General features: G+C 40.3%; 1 protein-coding gene across 1 annotated transcript; it reads right to left on the bottom strand.

Moving 5' to 3' along the window:
• Positions 1 to 1165: 1165 nt before the first annotated feature.
• AMACR (alpha-methylacyl-CoA racemase) lies at positions 1166 to 22358 on the bottom strand (the record flags this gene model as incomplete). The annotated part of the gene is made up of 5 exons (XM_080362250.1): positions 1166 to 1575; positions 9682 to 9868; positions 16365 to 16525; positions 19088 to 19231; positions 22109 to 22358. The coding sequence occupies 5 exons, from the start codon at positions 22356 to 22358 to the stop codon at positions 1166 to 1168; spliced, it is 1152 nt and encodes a 383-aa protein (XP_080218376.1).
• Positions 22359 to 23209: the final 851 nt, after the last annotated feature.

Here is a 23209-nt window from a genome sequence, read left to right as displayed (position 1 = left end):
GATTCTCAGCTGTAAACTGACATGATGTTTTGGCCAACCATTTACCTAATTTGTCAAGACCTACTAGATAATCCTTGTTTCCAGGCAGGTGTTTATGTAGCAGAATGTAAGGCTTATTTATAGTAATAATGCTGACATTTTGGCATGACACATGTACAATCAGCTAAAGTGTATGTCAGCTTTCTAAGTCTTTGTAACCAACAAACTAATCTCCAGTAAGATAAACACTGACAAAATTATAAAAAACCCCAAGTCCTCATATCATGATTCCTGACATGCCAGACTAAAGAAAATTGTATTAAGGCCATCTAACCAAATTTTTTTAAAAGGTTGTGGGGGTTTTTTGTTTGGTTGGCTGGTTGGTTGAGGTTTTTTTGCTTTTAAGGAGACTGTTTCAAATGATAGTTTAATTTTGAAGGAAATGAAAACCAACATGGAATAGCTATTGTTTAAAACCTGGGCAGCTAAGCTGCCTACCATTTTTCCAAAAAGAGTGGAAAGGCAGCTTAAAATACTTGGCAGCTATTTTAAAATAACAGATTTCATTCTGAAGTGATTTTCTAGGCATACTGAAATTCCAAATGTAATATAATCAGGAGACTGCATTAGGAAAATATAGTCAGGCTATTAAATATAATTACTTTATGATACTAACTCTACAGCAGCATGTAAGAAAATAGCATTATTTCTATCATTGTTTTGGCATGAAAAGGCAAATGAATTAATATGATAAGAGAGAAAAAAATCCCTTCTAATATATCGGTAAACAAGACAACCATTTGTTTAGGAAGAATATAACTATATTTTACGAAAAGTATTGCCTTCATATAATTACAGCATACATTGCAAAGTGATGGTGTAACTAAGAATTAAAAGAAACAAACATTTCAGGGGACATGATAGTTAAAGAAACATTTTGAGGATTTACAGCTGCTTATTAAGCAAACTATATAGATATTCAGAACAGGTATTATTCTAGCTTGTAGACCATCCAGGTACACAAATACATAACTCCCAACTGTTTCAATTAAATTTAAAACTTCAGTAATTAAAAAAATATTAAAATGCTATATCATGCACACATTCATTTGTCATATAATTCAATTTTAATGCATAAAAACTCACTGTACCATCCTGAAATTTGTCTGATCTGCATAGTTACAGATTATAAATTAGCTTTTGGTTTACCGAATTCTATTACTTTTTCAGAATAAAGCTTAGTAATCTCTTGCTTAGTAAATCCATATTCTAGAAGTATCTCTTCTGTGTGTTCTCCTATAAAAGGATCTCTTTTAAACGACGGAACAGCAGGGGTCCTTGATAGAAGAGGAGCAGGTCTAGGACTTATCTCTTCCTGATCATTTCTGATAAAAGAACTTCTTTGTTTGTTATGCTGATGCGAGGCAACGTCATCAAAGGATAAAACAGGGGTCACACAGGCATCAGTACCATCAAATATGCTGCACCACTCAGCTTGTGTCTTCTGTGCAAATATGGATGCAAATTTTTTCTTCATTTCAGGCCAGTCAGAGAAACTCAACTGACTGGGGAGTTCATCTGAATCTAGATTAAGACCTGAAAGGAGAAAAGCAAAGTTTAACTGTAGTATAACTGAGATTAATTAAAGTGCTGCTCACAATTAAGTATGTTCCTCAAGAAGCTAATATTTTGCAGGCAGTCCAGTAGCAGAGCATAATAACTAAAAGTCACTTAAAATATTATTAGGATATTTATGACTGAAGGGGAGGGAAGAATAAAATGTTCTATTACTTCGATTAGACTAAACCACATCACCTACAGCCTTTTAACTAAGTACACATAATAAACACTCATTGGTGTAAACACTTTTTAAGAGTAGCAGCTGCCTACAGATAACATTTTGTCCTGCAAACATTTTCTGTAGTATTTATTGTATTCTCTACCTGGCAGTAGCAACACGAAACGGGTCTTGGACTACAGCAATACACTTGTCTCACAGAAGCCAGAACACCTGCCAGAGCTGGATGCTCAGCAGAGTGCCCAGCACAATTGGGTTATTTCTACGTCAGAGATGAGAAGATGGTGTGGATGTGCGTGAGGCAGCTCAGCTGCAGGTGCCTTCAGGGTAACTGACCTGCTTCTTGACTCCTCTGATCCAAATGGACTCCAGCAGTGCTTGCTGCTCTGCCCTCTTCAGCACACTTCCCCATTTCCAGCTCTCCACTGCTGTTCTTATGGGAAAATGAAGCTCATAGCCCTTACACTTCTTCCCAGAGGATCAGCTGCATGGACCACCTAGGTATGCAATACGCATAACCCTTCTGAGACACAAGAGCAGAAGATGGACACACGGCCTTTGTACTACAAACTTTCTAAACCTGGCAAACCCTAAGTCCTTCCCTTAACTAAGCACCAACTTCCCTCTCATCGAGGAGTTTACATCTCTCCTGTGCACACCGTTTCCCATCTCTGTTTCTGTTCTCAAGGATTCTGCCTTCTGCAATCCCTACTCTTCCATTCCCCTACTTCAAGGAGATGCAAGGATTGTTATCGCTTCTTGTAGAGTTTATCTCAAAAAAGGAGGTAAGAAACAAGACAAAGGGCAATTAAACCACACTTCCAAAATGGAGATAGTACAAACAGAGCTACAGAGCCTATAGTATCAAATAGAATTCAGAAGTGGTATATTGAAGACTGTTCAAACAGTCACGTCTTGAGCTTCAGGAAGATGACCATAGTAGGAAAAGTTCAGAAAAAGCAGGGATAAGAAAGGAGTTAATTTGACAAATCAGAAAGGCTAGAGAAGAACTATCATCATAATGCTTCACAAACAACAAAAAAAGGGACCTGCATAGAAAACAATGTGTAAAATGCAGAAAAAATGTGTAACTCTGCAAACTAGATTCTTATATCTTCGGATATCTGATATCAGATTTATTATTTGACTTGCATCTGTTAACAGGCTTGGCTACTAGATGCCTGTTTGCAGGTAAAATTTACACAGAACTCCTCTAATCTTTACCTGTAGATAGGCAGAAAAAACTTTCTCTCTTCTAATTCTACATCTTCCTTATCACTAAGAGCGGTAAACATATCATAGAATCCCAGAACCATAGAATTACAGAATCATGGAATGGTTTGGGTTGGAAGGGACCTTGAAGTTCATCTCTAGACTCCGAAATACAGAGTTGTGACTGTTCATGTTCAGAAGAAAATCAACACAGTTGAAGACATAATAAGCATTGTCACATCTTATCAGAAATTCTACATATACCAGGATTGCTATCAGGCAAGCACCAGTCCTTGTTGAGTTACCAAGTCATGTGTACCTTAAATCACTAAACTTACAATCTAGTCTTCACAACCTCTCATATCATCCTAAAAAAAGATTACTCATACTGGTCGAGCATCCATTAAGGAAACAGAAGCCAACAATGCTTTCACAACTAATTTTATTATTAATTTTTGAAGTATAATACTGAAGATGAATGGTGCTATACAGTTTACTTAAGAACTAGGAAGTGAGGCAACTTTACCTCCCACAATAACTAAAGCTAAGTAGCAACACAGTCAGAGACTCTGTCTCAAAGCACAAAGTCTTGTCAACTGGCAACATTGTTTCATAAGCATTTATTTGCTTATTAATTATGGTTTGGATTCTAGCAGCCAGTCCAACATGAACAGAGCTGTACCATTACCCCATTACACAATTATATTTTAAGATTGTGCCAGATGGAAAGTTGGCTGAACCTAACTATGCACACTCCAGCAAAACAGAACAATATGCAGAACCTGGAATTTAATATAACATGCTCATTTTCCGTTGACCACTGAAGACTTCAACTTTAAATAGCATGAACCGATGGCATTTAAGCACCACAGCATCTCATTTTCCAACTTGTGCAAACCGTTTGTGGTGCAGACAAACAGAATCACAGCAGGAGTGACTGAGTCAACAAGGAAACAATTACACAGCGCAGAATTGTCTGGGATACCACAGGATGACAGATTTCACCCAACATAATCAAAAGCAAAGTAGCTTTTACACAGTACATGTGGTAAAGCAACCACACTTTGTTTCCAAGTTTTTTTGTTCAAATTTTCATTTAGGGATTTTTGTTTAGAATGGCTCAGTAACCGAGCCTAGTATAGCTTTGAAACAATGATTTTTTGAAAAATGAAAAATTAAGTCTCTTTATAATGACGTAGCTTAAAGTAAGTCTCTTTTAAATGCTATAGCTTTAGTGACATGTATCTGCATGACATTTATTAATGCAAAAAAATTGAAATTTCTATTCCTACAGAGCTTCTTAGACAATAGGCCTCTACTTCAAGAGAGCAAACAGTAAAATTCATTACATAAATCAGCAAAGTTGCTTGGGCATGTTGGAAGCAAACAGTTTCTTACAGTATTGCAGCCACACTATTTTAAAAGGTTATTTAGGATCCACAGCAGAGCTTTGTACAGGATTTTATTGTTTTAACTTGCTAATTTTATTTTTAAAACTTTATGCTCACAGCACAGTAATTTTAAAACTATGTTGCCTCAGCATGACTGAACAGAACCATCTGGTATGGGAATCCTTCATTTTGGCCCAAACCACGGCCAAAAGGTGTCTGCCATTGCTCTCTCTCTAAATGTAGTTCATTCTCACTCTGAGAGGGAAATGAACTTTATTCCAAGACAGCAGTGAATTTTCATTAAAGCAATTACGTGAAGTTTTTTCTCGGCTCAAAGTTTCTGACACTAAATAATTTTTTTTAGAAAACGATAGTTTTTTTGAGCAGATCCAGAGTACTACCAGAGCATCACTGCAAATGCCTCCACAGCTGTAGTCCAAGTTTACATATTTAATTAACAGAACTATAAATGTTTTGGTGTAGAAAGAACATGGCTCTCTACAGTACTTGTACAATGCTAAGGCTTATAATGATAAATAAATTCAAATCAAACTGTTCATCCACTTTGAACATCTTAATAACAATGTTGCATTGAATTCAGTACATTAACAGAATATTTTTTAATACAATATGCAATACTTTAAAATCTCCAAATTGAGAGGTCTATGGAAATTCTTCAGAATGACATAAAATATGTTTTTCAAGTGCTTCCTATTTATTTTTCCTTATTTTTAAATAGAAGTCACACAATGTAGCAGTATCAAAGTAGTACAATGAGTACTATCAAATACATGCTCAGAACTTTAGTGACTGTTAATGCTTTTCACCTTAATGTAAGTTCACCTTATTTAACCAAGTTTACACCACATGGTAATGCAGGACCAGACCTTTCCATCTCACCTGATATACAAAATTTAATGTGTTCTGCAGGCCTCTTGTAGACTGGCTACAGCAACATTAAGCATATATTGCTAAAAGGCAAGAGAAACCTGCAGAAGCAATTTACAGGTCAGCTGGAAGACATTCTGCCTCTTTTAATCAAAACACTGAGGCCTAACATTAGTAGGACATGTTTCATACATCAGACTTTCCATAAGATATATGATATATAGCTTCAGTTTCTCATATAACTTTTTTTTTTTTAATTCATAAACTTGTGGTAAGCAGAAATTTAATTTTCCCTGCCACGTACGATCTACAAAGCCAACAATCTTCTCAAATTAAGATGCTGTACCTTCTCAAACCTAGCTAGTCTACCTCTGCAGACCCCTGAAGAACTTTTTTCGTCATGTCACTGACTGCACTCTGGTCCAGCACTGGGTTCCTAATTCTGTAGGAAAACACTGAAGTGAACCAAAACCAAAAGGAAATTAGCTTCACTGCTGCTAACCAGAGTTCTGTGAGCAGTAACACATGGTTCAGAAACCACGTTCCTTTCTGAAGTCTGCAATTTTTAAATCTCCAACTCTTACATCTGCAACACCCACATCCTTATGTTCTCATTACAGAGAAGTGGCAAAAGTAACCTACTCCAAATATGGTCAGAGAGACAAAGTGGCTTTTGAACATATTTTATGTGGAACAGCATCAAATTGTTCACCAGCATAACTGAACAAAATTATGGTAAAAAAAGCGTGAAATAAAATTGTGGAACCGGAACCCACAATTTTAAAACTATTTCAAAGTAGGTAATTAATGCTTGGAACAGACGATTCAGCCTAAGTCAAAGCTCCTCACTTTGGGAAAGGGCAACACAATTCTCACAAACAGCTTTTTCTTCCCCATAACATTCAAAGGCTTTAATTCTAAATTGAATTTCTACAATAGATAACCCAGAAAGGAAAAAAAAAACACAAAAAAACAACTAAGCCAGAAGAAGGATCTGCTGTTCTAATTCAGTACACTATTGTTCAGAAAGCTTGAAACTATAACTACTGAAGGTCATAAACATTTCCTATGTGAAAAACTGAACTATTTCTAACATGTTCCTAAAATACAATGAAGACAGACTACTCATTTTAAATGCAACGTTGTGAAAAAATCTTGCGTTTGGTGTGATACTTTAAACACACTTTTACAAAATAAAAGAAAAATTCTTGACTGTAAACAAGCAAAGATGGTAATACAACTGAATGCAAAAAGCAAAATTTCCTTAAAAGACTGCAGTCTGTATGTTGGATTTTTAGAATACGACAGAAACAGGCTGAAACACAGACACAGCTCTGACTGCACTCGTTGTCTACTTATGAACAGAAACACCATTTTTTTATTGCTGGAATAACTATTTTTTAACTACAGCTGTTAAAATCAAGCCATTTCTGTGCATTGTAAGCATAAGGAATACTTTCACACATGAAAATAAAGTTGTTCAATGTAGATGCCCCCATATAGGCAGTTGGATTCATATTTGCTGCTGCAACTTTATGTTTTGAGAAACAACTAAGAGGAAAACAGAGAATTTTAGCATTTTCCTCAGTGCAGTTATGCCAGTGAGACAGAGACAGGTCAGTGATCATACTATATTGCCTGACCACTGGATTCATCCACCACAGTCTTCTTTCTAGATAAGCTGTCTGTCTGGTTGAGAAATAAAAGCCTGACTCTGCCCTGTAACAATGACCAATACAGGAAGGCTGGAGTGTCCAGCAAAGTTTCACTGAGAAGAGCAACAAACAAGACCAGAACCTATTACAGAATTTGTTTTCTTTTTGAACAAACGTAGATTCCATCCCACTCCTGTACCTTAAAAGTAAGCGCTATTCCAGCTAATCTCTGGAGGAGTATACAGCAGCCATGAATAATGCAGCCCTGTGTTTGATCAATTTAAGCCAGACCTATGGATATGTGAGTAAGGAGATTTATTCTTTTCTTTTTGCCTTTGTCTTTCATACACGCATTCTCCGTGAAGACATATATTGGAATTCCAAATTCCATAACTTCCAGAGCATGGGCTTACATTGATAGAGTTCTACATTTATTTTTGTTCTCCAACTCCATCTCTTGCAAGCAAAAAAAATCACAGTGACTGGATGAGAATAACATTTCAAAAAACTGCCAAGTGTGGAATAATCAACTACACCTCATTTTTCAAGACTGAGTAGCTTAGAACTGAAGTTTGCGAACAAGTTATTCTCAGGACAATGATGGACAAAGTACCAGCTTCTTCAGCCAGGAACATGGCTCTTCCAAACTCGACATATGAACTGGGGGCAGCATGTAACACTGGACATGTCCCTGAGGCAGTCTGGGAGCCTGCCTTGTGCATTTCATGTATCAGCATGTCCCAATTTGGATATTCTAGGCAATTTCACAGCCCTTTTCAATTTACACAGAGAAGCAGTCATTCACAGCCACAGATGTGCAAGAACTTTCTGTAGGAGCACTGCAGGCTGCAAGAGAACAAAGCCAAAGTGTACAGAACACGATCTCTCTTTAGGATTCTGCTCAACAATGGCATAGCCTACCTTACAACCTCATACCTTCATTTCACCCTACCATGCTCCTGAATTTCAAGAACTCCCTGACCCTGTCACTGACTATGATCTTATTAGCACAACACAGCTGATCAGTGCTAAGCTGGCAGTAATTGCTTGTTCTTACAGGTATGATTTTGGTTCAACCCCAGCCAGTAACCAAGCACCAAGCACAACACAGCCACTCAACTCACCACCCTCCCGCTGGTGGGATGTGGGGAGAATTGGGATGGTAAAAGTGAGAAAGAATCTCATGGGCTGAGATAAGAATATTTTAGTAATTACAAACAAAGAAAAAAAAAAGTAAGGAAAAGAGGGAATAAAATAATAACAGAGAGCAAACTCATGAAAGACAAGTGATGCAAATGAAAACAATCACTCACCATCAAACAACTTAGGCCCAGCTAGTCCCCAAGCAGTGGCTCCCTGCCAACCTGACCCGCAGTTTTATTGCTGAGCATGATGTCATATGGTGTGGAATATCCCTTTGGTCAGCTGGGGTCAGCTGTCCCAGCTGTGTCCCCTTGTGGTTTCTTGTGCACCCCCAGCCCTCTTGCTGGTGGGGCAGGGTGAGGAGCAGAAAAGTCCTCAATGCTGTGTAAGCACTGCTCAGCAGTAACAAAAACACCAGTGTATTATCAACACTATTGTCAATACAAATCCAAACCATAACCCCCAACAAAGCTATTATGAATAATTTTAACTCTATCCCAGACAAAACCAGGACAGGTATCCATGCTGCAATTCGAGGAATAACCAGTGGGGAGAAACTGAACAAGAATAAGAAACTCCTCCACTGCCAACCTCACTCAGCAATGATTTTCCACAGGTAAGTCATGCACATACAAAAGTGGTTAATATAACACTGGGTACATCCACTTCAGGCATATCCTTTTTTGCTATTCCTTCTACTCATCGAACAAAATGAAAATTAGATTGAGGGCCTTTTATATCCTACATATTCAGCACAGTGGAAACAGATAAACTCTTTTGTGAATATTTTGTATTTTCATAAATTCTGTATGAAGAGCACAGTGATCGACCAAACAAGCATAATAGAATAAATTATTTTTAAATTAAATAACTAGTAAGAAGCTAAGAGCATATCTGACCAAAAGCTTGAAGCACACAAACAGTTCAAAGGTAAATAGGCAGCTGCAAATTTATATTTTAATTTCACACAATTATTTTACATGACATACTCTAATTTCTCAAACAGATAAATCATATTTTATAGTCATATTTAAAGTCTTCAGTCACATATAAAAATGATATCCATAGCTAAATACTAAAAGCACTCTGAAATCATGTGGTGGAAAATAATTTATAAAGCTGACTTTGCTTCTAGAAAAATTCCATTCTATCAAGCAATATTATTAACTACTTCCAAAGAACATTCATTTCTGAAACAATTTAAATAGTTTACTTAAAATATATATATAGCAGAAATAACTGACATTTTATTTGCAATACCAAAGAATTAGGTCTCCTTTTTCAAGCATATTCACAATCCCTTGAAAAAAAGTGGTTTCTGAAAGCAGTTCTGTAGTGCTCCAGCCACACAACAGACTCCATTACCATAAATCCAGAAGAAAATACGTAGTTTAAGTGTAATTTCAGAGGCTAAAGTGAAGAAGGGATGAAAAAGAAAGAAAGAAATTGCTAGAAGGAAAAAGTCAACTAAACTCTACGTTGCTACCCAACTAGTTCCAGTGTTTGGCTTTTACAAATAAATCAACATAACCAATGTCACGAATAAAAATCAAGCACTGAATAATTCATTCTGTCATGCTTTGCTGATGTGAAACAACTGCTCCAGGCTACTTACCCTTTATTAACTGTTTATAGAATTGAGGCTCAATGGCACCAACAGCCATGTATTTTCCATCGGAGGTCCTGTAGGTTTCATAAAAAGGTGCGCCACTATCTAGCAGGTTCTCACCTCGAGGTCTGTTCCAAAGTCCCAGTTTTTGTGATTTCCACAGGAAAGAACTTAGGTATGCTACTCCTTCTACCTTGAATATTTACAGGAAAAAGTAACAGCTTCAGTAAATTAGTTGGCATGTTACCTTAATTCTACATAAAGCAAAAGAGTAAAAATCTAATACCAGTTCTGTCCTTTGTTAAGATTTTTAATGGCAAAATCTCTGGTAAGCAGTCTAATTTCTTAAAATTTTCAATTACTGTTTATATTACATTTGTGAAATAATCTAGAATTAGAGAATAAGAAGGACCGTAAATGTAATACTGCAGCTTCAAATGGATAAGACACTTTCAATGCACAGTTTCCTAGTTTAGCAATTTTATAATCATTAGGAGTTCACACAGAGAATCAAAGTAATTTTAGGTGATAGAATAAGATTCTCAGCTCTATAGAACATTAAGTATCTGACAGTCATCAAGCCTTTTAAAACTCTGGAAATCAAGATGCCTATAGCAGTACAGTAAGTATCAAGTTTTTATCTCAACATGAACTTCTTTGAATTGGCTGATTATACTAATACTGCTATTTTTAGAAAAAAAGTGGAAGGAAATCAAAGGTTAAAGCTCTCTTACACCATGGGAACCAGGAAGCTCATCTCTATCACTAAGCTAAAACAAAAATTACTCTTCCACTCTCATCACTGGCAGGTACATAGACATAGCAAGGGAATCTCTAAATAAGCAAGTGTCTGATTAATACAGCTCTAGAAAACATGATTAATCCTGTTCCAAGCTGCTCCTTAAAATTTTGGCTACGGGGAGTACAACTAGATGAAAATTCAGCTTGTTCGGCCTTTCAGAAATAATCAAGCTTGTACCAGTCTTTCCAAGAAAAAATCGCATCCTACAGTTTTGCTCACCAGAAGAACCCATTTTCTTCCAGCTCCATTAGAAAAACAGTAAGAGAAGATGAGGTACTAACAGTATATGGCCAGAAACTGCCCAGTGGATCAGAGAAAAACTGAGCTGTCTCGTTTTGATTCATGCATTTTCAGCCATGTAAAATTGACCTACTTTCGCCTAGAGAGAAAAGCACAGTGATCATACCAAAAGAAAAGGCTACTGAATTTTCATGTGGAAAGATATATTAATTTCTAACTTTCTAAGAAAGAGTTTAAAATGTGCAAATCTTTTAAGTATGCAGTCATGAAGGCTTCTTCCTTTAATGTATATAACTTGGCATCTTCCTCAAGTACCCGTCAGAAGGAAAAAATAGTTCTCCCCTACTTGTCATATGTTAATGTGAATTAAAGTACCTTTATAGGAAAAAACACTGTATATCTTCATCTACATGTTTGCAAAATGATTGCAAGGTTATCAAAATAGTATTTGCTTTACTAATGATCTGATCTTGTACTGCTCATATGAGCAAAAAGAATTAAAAAAAAAAACACATTTAAAGTAAGAATAATAATAGATGGAGATATCAGAATAAGCTCTAACTGGAACTTAGATTGTGGTGCTGATGGAACTACTTACAATATCTAGGTACAGTGCTGCCTACACTGGAAACACTCAAAATAAAATAGCACATCTGTTTTAGACTGGTACAGGGACTTTAGAAATACCCCTAGCTGGGCAAATGGATGGCTAACTCGTGCCTGAGGCCCACTGAAATTCAGAGACAAGTAAAACAGCCTCTAACATTTGCACCAAACCTCCAAAGGCATGCTTAAATAACACTACACACACACACTAATGTGGCCACTTTCTTTTAAAACATGAAAAGGACAACATGGGGAGACTTCACTTAAGCCTAATTGAAGAATGATTAGAGTAAGTTATGCGTTTCACCTAATGGCTGCCTCACACTAAAGCACCAGCAGTCTCTGAAGCACAGACAAGAACCCAGAGGCATCACATCACTTGGTGATCAGTCTGCTCCACATTTATTCTGTTCCTTCTGCAGTGTGAAGGAGTTCAAAGAAAACTCCACCACATCAACCTAATCTTCATCCTTGTGACTGGAAAATTCCTCTAGGATGTGCGAGTTTTGGTTTTGAATACCTTCAGGCTGAGAAAAGCCTGGAACCTCAGTCTTCCGTCGGATAGCTAAATGCTCTTGCCATGAGACTATTATGCAAGTGATCATTACCACCATGTTCTCCTGCTGCTGTCTTTTCACAAAGAGTTAGTCATGCCTGGTCAGATGCCTGTCATTTGGAGTGAATTTAACGTGTGGCCTGATGCAAGACTGCAGATGCAATTGTGCTTGTCGTATCACTTTGCAGTGTCCACTCCACATCCTATTCAACACATGGGAACTATCAGGCTCACCGTAAGATTTGACCCCTACAGAGTCAATGTGAAGGGACAGCAACTAACATGAATCAATTCAGAACAGGCTGTCATGGTTTAGCCCTAGCTGGCAAATAGGACCACATGGCTGCTTGCTCACTCACTGCAATTCCAGCATGTCTGGCACAGAAGCACTTAATGTCGGCGTGACTTCATTCAGGCCACAATAGTCTACTGTTAGTTTCCACTCTCCATTGGACTTCTGCACTGGCCTTCTGGGACTCTTAAAGGGACCAAACAGTCTTGGTTGGTGCAATATTGCTGTTGGTGCACCATCATGGTTGCAATTGACACCTGCTATTCTTTGACCCTCAGCAATCCTGCAACAGAAGCATCATCCAAGAGACCAGGAAAGGTAGACAGCTGTTTAATGTCCTCTGTCTCCACAGCTGCTATGTCAAAAGGTCACCAGTACCAGCACCCTTTTGGCTCCTTAAAATACCCTCTCCTGAGGCAGGCTATGCCACAGATGCATGGAGCATCTGGGCCAGCTACCACAGGGCGCTATTGCCAGTCCTTCCCAATTAGGCTCACGTCAGCTTCTACAACAGTCAAGGGCTGGGATCCCTCAGTCACTTCAGAAATACTGATTAATTCTGCCCCCTTACAGTCTGATGGAATTAGGGTACATTGTGCACCAGTGTCCACTAGAGCCTTGTACTCTTTTGGGTCTGACACGGCGGGCCGTCAAATCCACACAGTCCAATAAACCTGGCTGTCCCTCTCCTTCACCTGACTGAAGGCAGGATGTCTCCAGTCCTGATCACAGTATTTGTTACTTGCTTGTCCCTTCAAGAGGATCAAAAGTAAGATCAGCCCTTCTGATCTGTCTGAGGAACTGCTCGCTGGAAACTGAAGCATCATTTTTCCTGGAGAAGTCCCCTTTTGTGATTGTTTTTCCTTGTAACTCACATACACATGCCTCTAAGGTTGAGGTGTATTTTCCATTCCACTTCCTCATGCCCTCTCTGTGGTCACACAGGTAAAACCACGGGGTGCCTCATGGTGTGCACCCTCCATACCCGTTCTCTTGAGCATGGAGCTCAAGAACGCTCACTCCTAATAGCTGAGATACTGATTCATAAAAGTGGGAAACAGAGCTTGTCTTGAATCGCTGGAACTCTCAGTAGTTTCTCAGCTACCATGTCTGGCAGTTTCTCTATAGTCAAGACACAGGCCCGTCACCAGGAAGAGAGACATCCTTTGTATTGCCAGAGTTGACCAGACAATTCATCCACCATTTGTCCCTCACCTTTTTTCTACGATATTACTGCCAATGAGCTGGCACAGGAAAATGGTGCAGTCCATAGATACTTCTGCCTGCCACATGGGTTGTGTGCATTGGACTCCATCTTGATATGTGGGTAACTGCTCGTTATTCAGATCATTATAAATCACCTCTAGCATGGCTAATTCCCTCTGGTACTGGGTACCTCTCTTCATGGTAGTCCACTTGCCTGGATGACCAGTAACATCTTCCTTGAAGCAGTATCTTGTATTGACGCCTGACAGAAGTTGCCTTCAGAGGCTCAGGACTTGTGTCTTTTTCCCAATCATCTTGTCAATGTCCCCCTCCCTAGACAGAGATCCCAGCTCCTTGGCGTCCCTACCCTCTAATTTGAAGCTACTGGCCCAGTTATCCCAGCATCAGAGCAATAATATGCTCACCTCGATGCTGGCTGAAATCCTTTTGCATATCTCACAGTTCATTCAGGCATAGAGATTGGGCGATTGTCTCTGGTTCTGCCTCTTCCTCCTGTTCTCATGATGACCCTGGTTCATCTTCACCCCTCACCAAGCGAAGCGACTTTTTTGTGTATTTTATCTTCTGTATAGGGGCGACCGATACAGACACAGGCTGGTTCTCTGGTTTAGCTGTAACGCCTATTACCAGGGTTGGAGCAGCTGTTATGCTTGGCACAAGGGTGGGAGTAACCACAGCGCCTGTCCGTCTGTTTTCCCTCTCTTCCCCTTCAGGGTGCTGCACAATATCCAGCAGTGTTTAGTAAATGATGGCCAGGGCCCAGCACAGTGTGGTAAGTTGTGCCTCTTTGGAATAGCCACAGCATTTTCCTTTTAAATATTCTGTCACTTCATCAGCATCCTGTAGTTTTTCAGGAGTGTAGCTCCAAACCATTGGAGGTGAAAAATTCTGCAGATACCTGCCCCTATTCTCCCACATGCCATGACACCCATAACTATCCAGCTTCTGCTGATGACAAATGCATATTTTTCATCAGCTGTCTCAGTCAATGTCTGTTCAAGTCAAAGGAACACAATAAAATGCCAGGTAGTAGTGACACTAAGCAATATTCCATTCATTTCACAGGACACTAGGAACATCAGCAGGGAACTGTAAATTCCACAGTTACAATGAGATAAGAAAAAATTGAAATATATAAGTTTTGAGGCCATAAAAAACCCACAAAAGACAAAAGCCCACAACACATTCCATTCTCTATGAGCCAGAGATCTCATTAGGACATAAGTGGACTTTCACTGATTCATCTCATAAGAAATCCTTTAATGACTTCAAGTACCAGTAGTGAAAATAAGGTAATACTCCAAACTGCAAGAAATGTATTTTTAAATACTGGGAGACTTGTCATAATTCCCCATAGATTTACAAGTATACAAACTCCTTCAATTTTCCTTTGTAGATCATGTTTTAAGACTTACACTCATTTTCATCATGTTTCTCAGACTTTCTCAAGTTGGCCTTTTTTTGGAAAGATGATGGCCAGCATCAGAAACAGTATTTTCATAAAGCTTTATAAATGTTGGCTTGATTAGAAGAATTACTTCAGAAACTCTGCTAGCTCTATTTCCTGTTTGTATGTCCTAATACAGTGTGTGTGTGTGTGTTTTACAATAGCATGTTATGTTGACTCATGTTCAGCTTGTGACTACCACAAACCCCCAGGACTGTACTTCAGCCAATTGTTCTCACACTGCATTTGTGCAGCTAATTGTTTCTTTGTAAAAGAACTATAGAGCAGTAGTCCCCATGAATGTCAGCAAATTTTTTTCAGGTCATTTCTCCAATTTGAAAAGGTCTTTTTCAATTCTAATCTAAAAGTCCAACATACTTGTAGTTCTTCTCACATGCGTATCATCTGTAAATTTACTAAACACAGTCACTCATTCATCATTCAGCTGATTGGAGAAAACACTAAAGAAAAAAAAAATAGACAGATGTCTGTGGAACTCCAGTTGATACATTTTTCATTTTGACAATCAACTCCTAATAATTATTACTGGGGTAAAAACATTAGAATGGTTTTGCAGTGATCCCATAGAATTTTCATCTAGGCCATAATGCTGCGGCCTGCTTTTGAGAATGTCATGTGAATTTGCCAAAAACTTACTCAAATCAAGATAGTGAACATCTCTTTCTATTCTACCTTCAAGACCTCTTCAAAGATTTTTTAAATTAATATAATTTTTTTTCAATTTATATTTACAAGTCCAAATTGTAGCCTTCACAACACCTCAAAGGGAGGTCAAATTTAAATTGCAATGCTCTTTAAAAACAGAAAAAGGGAGAGACGGAGAAAAAACACTAGCAGCTCATACAGGTTTCAAGAATAAAATGTAAATATGTATTTTTACTCTGTGTGTAAGTGGGTGGCCTTGCAGTGAAAAATTTCACAGTGATCATTATTAAGCTAATTTAGCCTTACATTTATTTTATGGCACATTAACGCAAAGTGTTTGAAATCGGTTTCTTGGCAATAATCCACAGCAGTGTAATTATTCAAGGGAACAGTGCTTCTAATAAGACATGACTTGCCACAAATTCATAAGCAGATATATCCTGGATAAAGCTAAAGCAATTCTTTATTTTATTAGGATCAACATTTGCTTTTGTGCGTGATGTTAATTGTTTATTACACACCCTATTTCTACACACCAAACTTACTGATCAAATATATACAGCTAGTATTTTGTGAAGAAGGCAGATAGGTAAAAGGAAAGACAGGGCATGGCACAGGGGGAAAGCCGCAGTATGTCTTCCACATCATAAGGATGTTATGGCAACAGTGATATGGGAAAACTGCTTGCAGTTAAAGGAATAGCCATTTAATGAGATTACTTACTTTCCTTTTCCAAAGTTCTCAATTTTAAACCTTACAAATTGCTCCAATTTCCTCCCTTTTACAGACTTAGAGTAAGAAAAAGCCCAAACAAGCAAACCTAAGACCATACCTTCCTTAAAACCAAACTTACCATACTTGCATCAATGACCTGACCTTTACCAGATCTGGTACGTTCATAAAGGGCTGAAACAATGCCCATTGCGCACATGACACCTCCACCAGCAAAGTCAGCCAGAAGATTTAAGGGTGCATAAGGATTTTCATCTCTTCTACCCAGTTTTGACAGCACACCTGACAGCAAAGCAAAAAAACACAAACATAAGTATAAAATTAATTATAAACATTAATTTATACATTTCTACAATTAACATTTCATCCTTTTCCATCTATGTAAGTATACAAGGGATAAAGGAAACTTTTACCAACAGTTTTATGTCTCTACTTAGTTGTGTCTTATCAAATAGTTACTCTTTAATTCACAAAAGACTAGAATATTTGAAATAGTAGTGAAGATCCATTTTATTTAAGAGATTAATAAAAGTCTCACAGATAAACCATTGATAATTTGGCTACATAGGGAGAAAATGACATCCAAAAAAATCTTGTGTGCAACAATTTCATATTAATACTTTGTACATGCATAGAACCTCCCCCGTAAGAATTCACTAAGCATTATGAACATGTCTCAAAACAACCTTGGTACATTTTTCTTCTCCGAATCTTTTAAAGTAAAAATGCAGATGTACAGTCTTCTGTGCACATAACCCATGAATTAATAATCATAAGGAAGGATTTAACATCAATAACTGCACTTCAAACTTACCCTCCCTCCTCACTACCTCTGGAAAAAAAAAAAAATTATGTGGGTGAGTAACACAGAAAGGTGACCTCTGATTGCATGCAACATAGGCACATGGAACCTATGTTTATGCCAGAAAATATGTAGAAATTAAAAGGAACAGAGCAAAAGTTTAATGAGCTCACTTCAGGCAGGACTTTGAATCTGTTAGCACTCCTTTGCTATCCTGAACAACTTGTTTACTATCACCTTACTCTTTGTAGCTCCCTCATATTGATTCCCTTTGGCCAAGCAAGAAACTCTGCAGTATAATCATGTCTCTCCTGTGGCTGTAGTCTAAAGTCTGAGACTTGCATCACGTAGGGTCAAAATTTCCTGAGAACTGCATGATTCTGATGCATTGTTTAATTAGCTAATGATCTAATGCACTTCCTAAGAGCAAGCACCTGAGTGCGCAGTATAAAGAAGTTTCCGTAGCCTGTAGTTCAAGCATAAAGCTCTGTCGTCAGCTAACACCTCAGTTTAACAGTCTAAAAGTCATCACAGGCATCAGCAGATTAACATATTAACTTATATTTGCAGTTTTGAATGCAAGCCAGGCTTTAGTTAAAGGTGGCCAAAGCTCATCAGGAAAATATTCAGGATCTCTGAGGAATGATATGTTCCAAAAACCTTGTTATTTCTCCTTTAAACAGCAGAAAAACTTAATATGTGAAATTTCAAGCAAAATTATTTAACTTTAGGAAGACAGCACTAACCAAAATACTAGTGATTAAATCAGCTCCAGAGAAAAAGACACTTTCTTTTTGTAAACAGAACACACTACAATCTAAGGTAGCGATGGACTATTCTGTTTCTGTACTGACTCTTTCCCTACATTAACAATAACTAAAAGTATTATAATACTTTGAAATAATCTGGACATGAAGTCAAAAGTGTTTCAAACAAGGCATCCTTTCTTTATCTTCTTTTATTCTCTGACAATCTTACATAATGAGAGAAGACTGAACCCATTCCTGAAGAAACTTAATTCCACTGCACATCTCCTCATGGTATGTAATACCAGACTATCACATTTGTGGTGCCTCTGCTCAAGCCTTTTGCTGGGGCTAAAAGAAAAGCTTTATCCAGTGGGAAGCCAAGAAGTTTGGCTCACTTTCCCTCCTCCCTCACAGGCTCAGAGAAGCAGCAGAGACAGCAGCAGCATGAACAGCAGTAGATGGGGCCATGCCTGACACACTGACTGCGATCACCAGAGCTGGGTAATTTAATTGCTGTTTGTTACTGTGTACTTGTAGAAACACAATACTTAAAACTAGCACACTGTCTACAACACTTTAAGGAAATATAACACTGCCACTTTATTTTAAGCCTGCTTTCCTTTTGGTTGGTATCAATGAAGGGATATTTACAGCAGAAAAGCACAAGAGCTCAAACGGTTAGGCTGCCTCGTTTTCTTTGCTCAAAAAAAGCTGCTGACAAACATGAAACATAATCTGCAGCCCTTTGGGGATTACACACAAACAGATTTTCCAGGAGAAAAGCTCTGAAGAAAGACTTCAGTTCTTTCTTCAAAGAGAAAAACTTTATTCAGATAAAATAGCGCAAAGGAAGGAAAACACTGTACAGCTTGAGAGGACGTGCTGATGCAACCAAACAGAGCACTGCTGCTGCCAAAAGAAACCAATGCATGTTTCCTCCTTTCTTGTGCTGACTCTTTACGTTTGTTCAGTCCCTTAATGAATGGTTCCACCTCAATAACCTGGCAGAAAATCATCCTAATTTCTCCTGGCCAGTTTTTGACTTGTTAGGGAGATTACAAAGGGGTTAAGCAAGCACCAGAGCGGACTGGAGAGGAAGGAGCAGGGAGAAGCACACAGCACGAGAATGAAACCCTACTTTCACTGACAGAGATGCTTCAGATCTGCTTAGCTGCTCTATCAGACTGCACCCCAGGTAATTTGAGCTATCTACAAATAATCTTCCAAAAAATTCTTGAGTCTTGATTTAAGAGGGATAAAAAACCTTATTTGACAGAAAATTTTACAGCATACCTGATAAAGCCAAATAATTGATGTCATGACCTGCAGAGCTGGCATATTTTCCTGTCTGGCCAAATCCAGTAAGCCTAGCATAGATGAGTCTGGGATTCTCCTGTAGAAGGACCTCTGGACCAAGCCCAAGTTTTTCCATGACACCTTAAAAAGACAAAGGCACGAATCCTAACTCACATTTATTTTTAATAAGACTCAAAATATACATGGTTCAAGGTTAAATTACACAAAAACAAGAGGACTGAATTGCAATTTATGAAGTAATGCATTCTAATTCAGTATCCATGTCACAATGTGAAGAGCCAGAATGTTATGTTATGCATTACCAACATACTCCATATATTTTGAATACAAGCCAATTACGTGGAAATCAAGCTTTAGGGTTTCTTCTTTTTTTTTTCAGCTTTTCTTCCTGTTTTACTTCCCCAAAAGATTGCCAGACAGCTTGCTATAATCACTGTACTGTTGAATAAGTGAGAAAGCTACCAAAAGCTTGTAAAAAAAAAAAAAAAAGAGAGAGAGAGCGAGAGAAAGAGCAAACTCTTACACTATTCCACAAACGATTTGCGACAACTGCACAAAAGCAAACACGTTCTTTTGTAATACACAGAAAAAGAACTTTGAGAAATCAATGGCATGTAGGTTTGGTCAGCATGGGTTTGCAGTAATCAAGGCCAAAATATTGATCTTGTAATTACAGTGGTTTTAAAAGAAGCAAATTCAAGTTGCAGTTACATTATACATTATTGCCTCAGTGCAGCATTGTCAGACTGTGACCTATAATCTATACTGGCACTAAAGGGAGACACATTTTGGAGTGGAAGGAATAACATGACTTCAATGCCTATTCTGCCCTAGAGTCTTATTAGTGCAACTTGTTTCACAGACTTAGTCCATAACACTACTAAATCTTCAAATTCCTCAACATGTATTTCTGTTACATTACTTACTGGGTAGTGGTAAGTGATTAACACCAGGGAGGAAGAAGTGAAATTCAGTAAAGAGCAAGATTTTCAAAAGCACAAGTCAGAACTGGGTGCCAAATAGCCCCTTGTGTCACGAAGTCACTGTCAGAAGGTCAATGGTACGTGTGTGTTGAAAGAAACTCTACTGCCTCTTGAGCCCTGATCTTCTCATTGGTTCGCACCTGCTTCACGCTGGATCTCAGATTTGCCCTGTTAAGTTACAGGCCCATAAAACATAATGCCTAGTTACAAAATTACCTGCATTTCCAGATTTTAAAAAAGTGCCTATAAAACCAAAGAAAACAGAAATTTCCACTAGAAGAAAAAAAATCCCACTAGCAAATAGGCATCTAGCTACAATGAAAAGTGGTCTTTAATGTCTTGATTTTGTCTGCACAGCTTCTGAGGAACAAACAAAAAATTCTTAAGGTAAAAAACATCACAACCATAAAACACTGTTTTCAGAATGAAAAGCATTAGCTGTGACACAGGATAGGTAAGCCTGTTTATGATGTGTGATGTTTAACTGATAAGACCTCCTATTTCTAAACTGAGTGCAAACCCCTCAAAACAATTCAGTTAGCCTCTCACCGCAGCATGATCATAGAACCACAAAGTAGTTTGGGGTTGGATGGGACATTTACAGGTCATCTGGGACAACCCCCCTGCAAAGAGCAGGGACGTCTTCAACTAGATGGATGATACTCTTAATAACAGAATAGCATCCTCAAGGAACAGCAAGGACACTGAAACAGCCCATGCATGATCATCAGATGAGTGTCTATGTGTGGTTTGTGAAAGAGGACAGCACGTCAGATCTGTTGTCTTCAGAGGAATTGTAAGTTCTGAGACTCAGACATTATCTGTTACGTCCTACCCCCATTACAGTTGGAACGGACAATCTCAAAGGTCTTTTCCAACCTAAATGATGCTATGATTCTTTGCTAAACGTACAAATGTGAGTTGAACTGCATCAGCAGGCCTGAAAACCACTGCAGGCCTGATCACAGAATCACAGAATCATTTCAGTTGGAAGCGACCCTTAAGATCATCAAGACCAACCATAACCTAACCTAACTCTACCACTATACCATGTCCCTAAGAACCTCATCTAAACACCTCTGAAACACCTCCAGGGATGATGACTCCACCACTTCCCTGGGCAGCCTGTTCCAATGCCTGACAACTCTTTCCAGGAAGAAATTTTTTCTAATATCCAATCTAAACCTCCACTGGTGCAACTTGAGACCATTTCCTCTTGTCCTGTCACTTGTTACCTGGGACAATAGACCAACACCCTCCATGCTACAACCTCCTTTCAGGTAGTTGTAGACAGTGATAAGGTCTCCCCTCAGTCTCCTTTTCTCCAGGCTGAACAGCCCCAGTTTCCTCAGCTGCTCCGCATCAGACTTGTGCTCCAGACCCCTCACCAGCTTCATTGCCCTTCTCTGAACTCTCTCCAGCACCGCAATGTCTTTCCTGTAGTGAGGGGCCCAAAACTGAACACAGGATTCAAGGTTTGGCCTGTAAGTACTTCCCTACTCCTACTGGCCACACTATTCCTGATACAAGCCAGGATGCTCTTGGCTTTTTTGGCCACGTGGGCACACTGCTGGCTCATGTTCATCTGCTGTCAATCAACATCCCCAGATGCCCCTGTGCCAGGCAGCTTTCCAGCCACTGTTCCCCGAGCCTGTAGCGCTGGAGCCTGATGCTCAAGCTCATGCACGACTCCTCAGCTAAGACACCTCTGGTGCCACCCAGAGCTACTTGTTCAGTGTTGCGGTCGGCAGGACAAGGCCCTGGCCAAGCACCTTTCCCGGCTTCTTCCCTGCGCGGTTGCAGGTTTCTCACACTTCACAAATCCCGCTCCTCCTCACGGCGTTTTTCCCTCAGTCACGTGAAATAAAGCCCCTTCCCGCCACGCGTTCCAGGCGGTCACGGAGTGACCGGAGTCCCCTCAGCGCCGCGGCCCTCACTCGACCTCCCGCTCACATCTCCACGGCCCGAGCCCCGGCCGCCCCGCTCCCAGCGCCGCCGCCCACCGCCGCCTCACCGTGGCGGAAGGGCTCGATGAGCACGTCCGCCCCGCGGCACAGCCTCCTCAGCGCCGCCGCCCCCGCCGGCCGCTTGAGATCGAGCGCCAGGGAGCGCTTGCCGCGGCCTTGCACGTCGGTGGCCACGGCGGAGCGGGTCGTGCGGTCCACCCGCACCACCCGGGCCCCGAAGTCGGCGAGGATCATGCCGCAGAGGGGCGCCGGCGCCAGCCCGGCCAGCTCCAACACCCGCACCCCGCTCAGCGCCATGGCGGCAGCCGCCTGCCGAGCGCCGAGACATCGATCCCCGCGGCGGTTCCGGTGAGGGGCTCGGCGGCCCCGCGCCCCGGAGGGCGGCGGGAGGAGCACGCTGCGCCGCGCACACCGGCTCGCTTCTGCTTGGCTTTGCTCCCTGGCGCCTGAGGAGGCTCGGGTGGCGCTTCGCGAGTGGGAACGGCCGGTGTTTCCCCCCGAGCCTCCTCAGCAACGGGAGGGTCCCGTGGGGGGTCCTGAGCGAGGGTCGCCCCGTGTCCCTCCGCAGGTGGGTTTTAGTCAGGAGTCGGGCATTCCTTTGCTGCCGCGGTGGGGTGTCAGAGACAGCGGAGAGCGTGAAAATCAACACACAGTTTTCAAGAAGCCTCCTTGGCCTCAGCTGCCGTGCGCTGCCGGGCGGCTCGCAGCAGCGCCAGGCCTGGGGCTGCCATGGGTGCTCCAGAGCTGCAGGGGCCGCGAATCACCCGGTCACACTCCGCGACGTTGGCAGGAGAGCTGATAAAAGCTTATTATTTTCACCAAATGTGCCTTTAAACGGGGCTGTCTGGTCCTGTTGCTGCTGCTACCACAGCCGTGGCCTCTCCTAGAGAGGCAGGGGCAGCAGCTACGGTTCGACATTGCATGCAGCCTCTGCTAAATCTGGTTAGGACGGGGCTGGCACAGCTGCTTCTGGAAAGCACGCCACCGGTGTTTTGAACAAATACAAATTTTAATGACAATCCTGATGCTCACAGCTCACCTGTGCAAAGCCATTAGCTCACCGATGCTACAAAGGGAAGACCATCACCATGGGTGACATCAGCCCAGCCTTCGTCACAGCCCCAAGCCTGGCAGTGGTCAAGAAGAGA

This window comes from Nesoenas mayeri (genome assembly GCF_963082525.1).
Source record: "Nesoenas mayeri genome assembly, chromosome: Z".
Lineage (NCBI taxonomy): Eukaryota > Metazoa > Chordata > Aves > Columbiformes > Columbidae > Nesoenas > Nesoenas mayeri.
The sequence above is the reverse complement of the archived record's forward strand: the minus strand, read 5'-3'. Positions and strand labels throughout refer to the sequence as shown.